Source organism: Eimeria mitis, genomic scaffold (genome assembly GCF_000499745.2).
Source record: "Eimeria mitis Houghton genomic scaffold, Emh_scaff407, whole genome shotgun sequence".
NCBI lineage: Eukaryota > Apicomplexa > Conoidasida > Eucoccidiorida > Eimeriidae > Eimeria > Eimeria mitis.
Window position 1 is genome coordinate 14,875 of NW_013572401.1, and position 3,407 is coordinate 18,281.

The window sequence follows — 3,407 nt, forward strand, 5'->3', positions numbered from 1 at the left end:
ATGCTCTTGTTTAGCCATGGAGGGGTACTGCCCTCAGATGCGGCGAAAGCCCCGAATGATTCGTCCAAAGATTGTTCGCGCTCTGTAAACCTCAAATCAGAAATTCTTTTACCTCATTCTTCTTCTGTTGCTATACGGCAGCCCCAAGGCGACGACGCCTCTGCGGCTATTCCTGTGGCTCCTGCAATCACTACCACTAGCAGCAGCAACAGCAGCATAAGCGGTGGAAGCTGCGGAAGTAGAAGCAGGAGTGGCAGCAGGAGAAGCAGCAGCAGCGCCCGCAGTTTCATGAGCTCCACGTTTTGCCAAAGAGGCAGCAGCACAAACAGCCCCCATTCGCCTACTTCAGTGGCTGTTAGAAATATTGCAACGGACATAAGGATGGGCACGGAGCCCCTTTGTGCTGCAGTGCCTGCAGCGGGAAAGCGGGAGGAGACGCGGTTCTCCCGGTTCCTGAGCAGGGTTTTTGCTGCTGCAGCGAGCAACAGGAGAGCCTGTCAGCAACAGCTGCTGCTGCCTTGCTTGCTAGGCGACCCTTTTGTCTGCCTGAATGTTGACAGAAGGGTTGGTGTTGCCGCGGGCACTTTACTGGGGCGTCTCTCTCTTTTCTACTCACCCACGGATGCTGCTGCCGCCTCCCAACAACAGCAGCCACGGCAGCAGCAACAGCAGGAGCAGCAGGAAGATCTGATAAGAGGGGAGGTGCTGCTGCCCCAGGCCTACAGCGACGATGGCGTGGCGATGTGCTGGACAGACACCACGTACCTCACCGCAGTAATAGGAGCAGCAGACGTACGTGCCGTCGCTGCTCTTGCTACTGCACGAGCAGCTGCTGCTACCAGATGCAGTTTTTTGCTGTTTCGACAACTTGCAGTGAGTGCTGGCCTTGAGGGTTGGGGGTTTAGGGTTTAGGGTTTAGGGTTCGTGTCTGCGTTTAATGTTGCAGCTGGTGCAGTGGAAACTGCCATCTCTGCGCTGTATGGGGAGCGAACAGCTGTCTTTGTTTGCCAACCGCAGTGCTTTCAACTCTGTAACAATGAACATGCGGCTGCTACGGCGATGCCGCGAGTCGGGGCAGCTGCTGCTGCTGTACAGACACTGCAGCAGCGACCTTGCTGCAATGATTTTGTGCAAGCTGCAGCAGCAGCCGAATTCCCAAGATGCCTCTGCTCTGCCTCTGACTGAAGAGCAGAAAAAACTACAAAAGGAGTGGGCATGCGCTCTGGCAGCAGGTGTATGCACACTCGACGAGAAGCAGCAGCAACAGCAGCTGCAGTTCACTCCAACACACAGCGCGTGCCTCCTCGGCACAGGCGCCGCCTGTATAATGGACTTGAGTAAGACCTGCATGCACACATGCGCCTAGGCCTGCATGCATGCATAAAGAAGCTCACTGCAGCAGCTGTTTACAGTTTTTGCTCCCCCCTGTTTGCTGGGGGCAAGCGCTGGCATTTGCCCTTGGCTCCCCGGGNNGAAGCTGCAAATCTGACGGCCTTGGATTTTAACGGTGACTTTGTACTGTACGTACAACTCACCATTCACATATCGCGCTTCATAGACGGGGTGTACTGCATGCAGCCCCCAAAGCAAAACCCTTCTTGCATTTTCTCAGCCAGAAACCTTCACACAGTGTAAAGAGGGAGCACAATGAAGCGCCTGTTGCTGTATGCTGCGGCGTGCTTTTGCTGCAGCTGCTGCAGCACTGATACATCAGCGGACACGCGCTGGTTGCTTGTTGTAGATGCGCGGGGCGCTTCGAGACTGGTTGAGGAGAGTCATGGGTGCGCAGCCTCCACAAACCCTAGACCCTAAACCCTTAAGAAGCTCACCTTAGGCATGCTACAGACACACTCCTGCTGCTATTGCATTTGCTGCTGCCGCATCTGCTGCTGTTGTACCTGCTGCTGGTGCCACAACCGCTACTGCTGCTGCTCCTGTTCCTGCTGCTGCAGTTGGTGCGCAGCCCGTCGGAGCTACATGGAGGAGTATTTGGTTCATCGGCAGGCAGCGCCTCGTCGTTTGCAGCAGGCTTGTTTTTCTTCGCATTTCTTTTTGGTTGTTGCTGGGGACAAAGCTATTTCTGTCTTTGATTTGCGTTTGTCTTTCTTCAAGTACTACGCCTCCCGCGCTCGAGTCATGGGGCTCTGCAGCAGCAAAACGGCAGCAGCAGCAGAAGCAGCAGCAGCTGCCTTCAGCTGCTGCGCAGGCACCTGCGAGAATTATAAGGGCACAGACGCTCAGCAGCAGCAGCAGCATTCATCAGTAACAGCATCTGGCTCGGGCTCTACCTCTCGGTTGTTGAGGAGGCAAGGGGGCCTTGCTGCCTCCCCAGAGGGTTGGGATTCCCAGCGCCCTGAGGGTCCCCCTGCACCAGCAGGAGCAGCAGCAGCAACAGGAGGAGGAGCAGCAGCAGAGTCGCCGCTGCGGTCTCTGCCTCTTTTGTTTTTGCGATGTCTGCAGAACAGTGCAGCGGTGACACCCAAAGAGAAAAGCAAAGCAAAGCTGCTGCAATCAAATCTCTTCCGGCGATTAGTTGGAAGTGTGGCAGGTGCGAAGAACAAGGAGGACCAAAGCTCAGCTCCTGATGAAGTCGCACCAGGAGCAGCTGCAGCACCAGCAGCTGCAGCAGCAGCAGACTGGGGTGCACACCCTTCAGAGAGCCCCAATGCAGACGGCAGCGCGGCTGCTGAAGAAGACGAACTCTTGTTGCATGCGGTCGACGGTGAAGAGGCAGCGGAAGGAGTCCATCCCAGCATTAGCCGCAGCCCGGACCCCCCGAAGCAGCAGCAGCAAAAACACCAGCAGCAGCAGCATCAGCAGCAGGATGCGCCTTATCCATTTTTTCTGTTTGAGCGTACCCCGTTAGCCTTTCGCGTGGCCGACGCATTTTTCAGGTTTTGTTCGTTGCTGCTGCAGCAGCAGCGGCAGCAGCAGCAGCGCAGCAGCCTTTATACTGAAGAGGCAGCAGCAGCAGCAGGGGCGACCAAACCTCCAGAGCCTTCGCATGACAAACCCTTCGTCAGTATATGTTGGCCTCATTCCTGTCTTCCCTTCTAATGCTTGTCTNGCCTTCGCATGACAAACCCTTCGTCAGTATATGTTGGCCTCATTCCTGTCTTCCCTTCTAATGCTTGTCTATCTAATGCTTTTTTAATTCGTTCTTTTTTCTCTTCTATAGGCGTTATATTATAATCGGATCAGTGGGAGCAGAATAATGCCTCTGTTGTTCCTGTTGTCATCGCCATTGTGTTGCAGTTGTTATTATTTGTTGCGTATAATAGTATGCCTTACCCAGTAGTAGAGTGAGTGGAGTTGTCACTATTTACCGTTGTATATATGTATATGCATATATATGTGTGTATATAATGGTGGTTCCTACTAGCCTGCTACTGCTGCTGTTGCTGCTG

General features: G+C 54.3%; 1 protein-coding gene across 1 annotated transcript; it reads left to right on the forward strand.

Moving 5' to 3' along the window:
- On the forward strand, nucleotides 1-3,057 carry EMH_0011250 (uncharacterized protein; the record flags this gene model as incomplete). The annotated part of the gene is made up of 3 exons (XM_013499183.1): nucleotides 1-792; nucleotides 947-1,337; nucleotides 1,964-3,057. The coding sequence occupies 3 exons, from the start codon at nucleotides 1-3 to the stop codon at nucleotides 3,055-3,057; spliced, it is 2,277 nt and encodes a 758-aa protein (XP_013354637.1).
- Nucleotides 3,058-3,407: the final 350 nt, after the last annotated feature.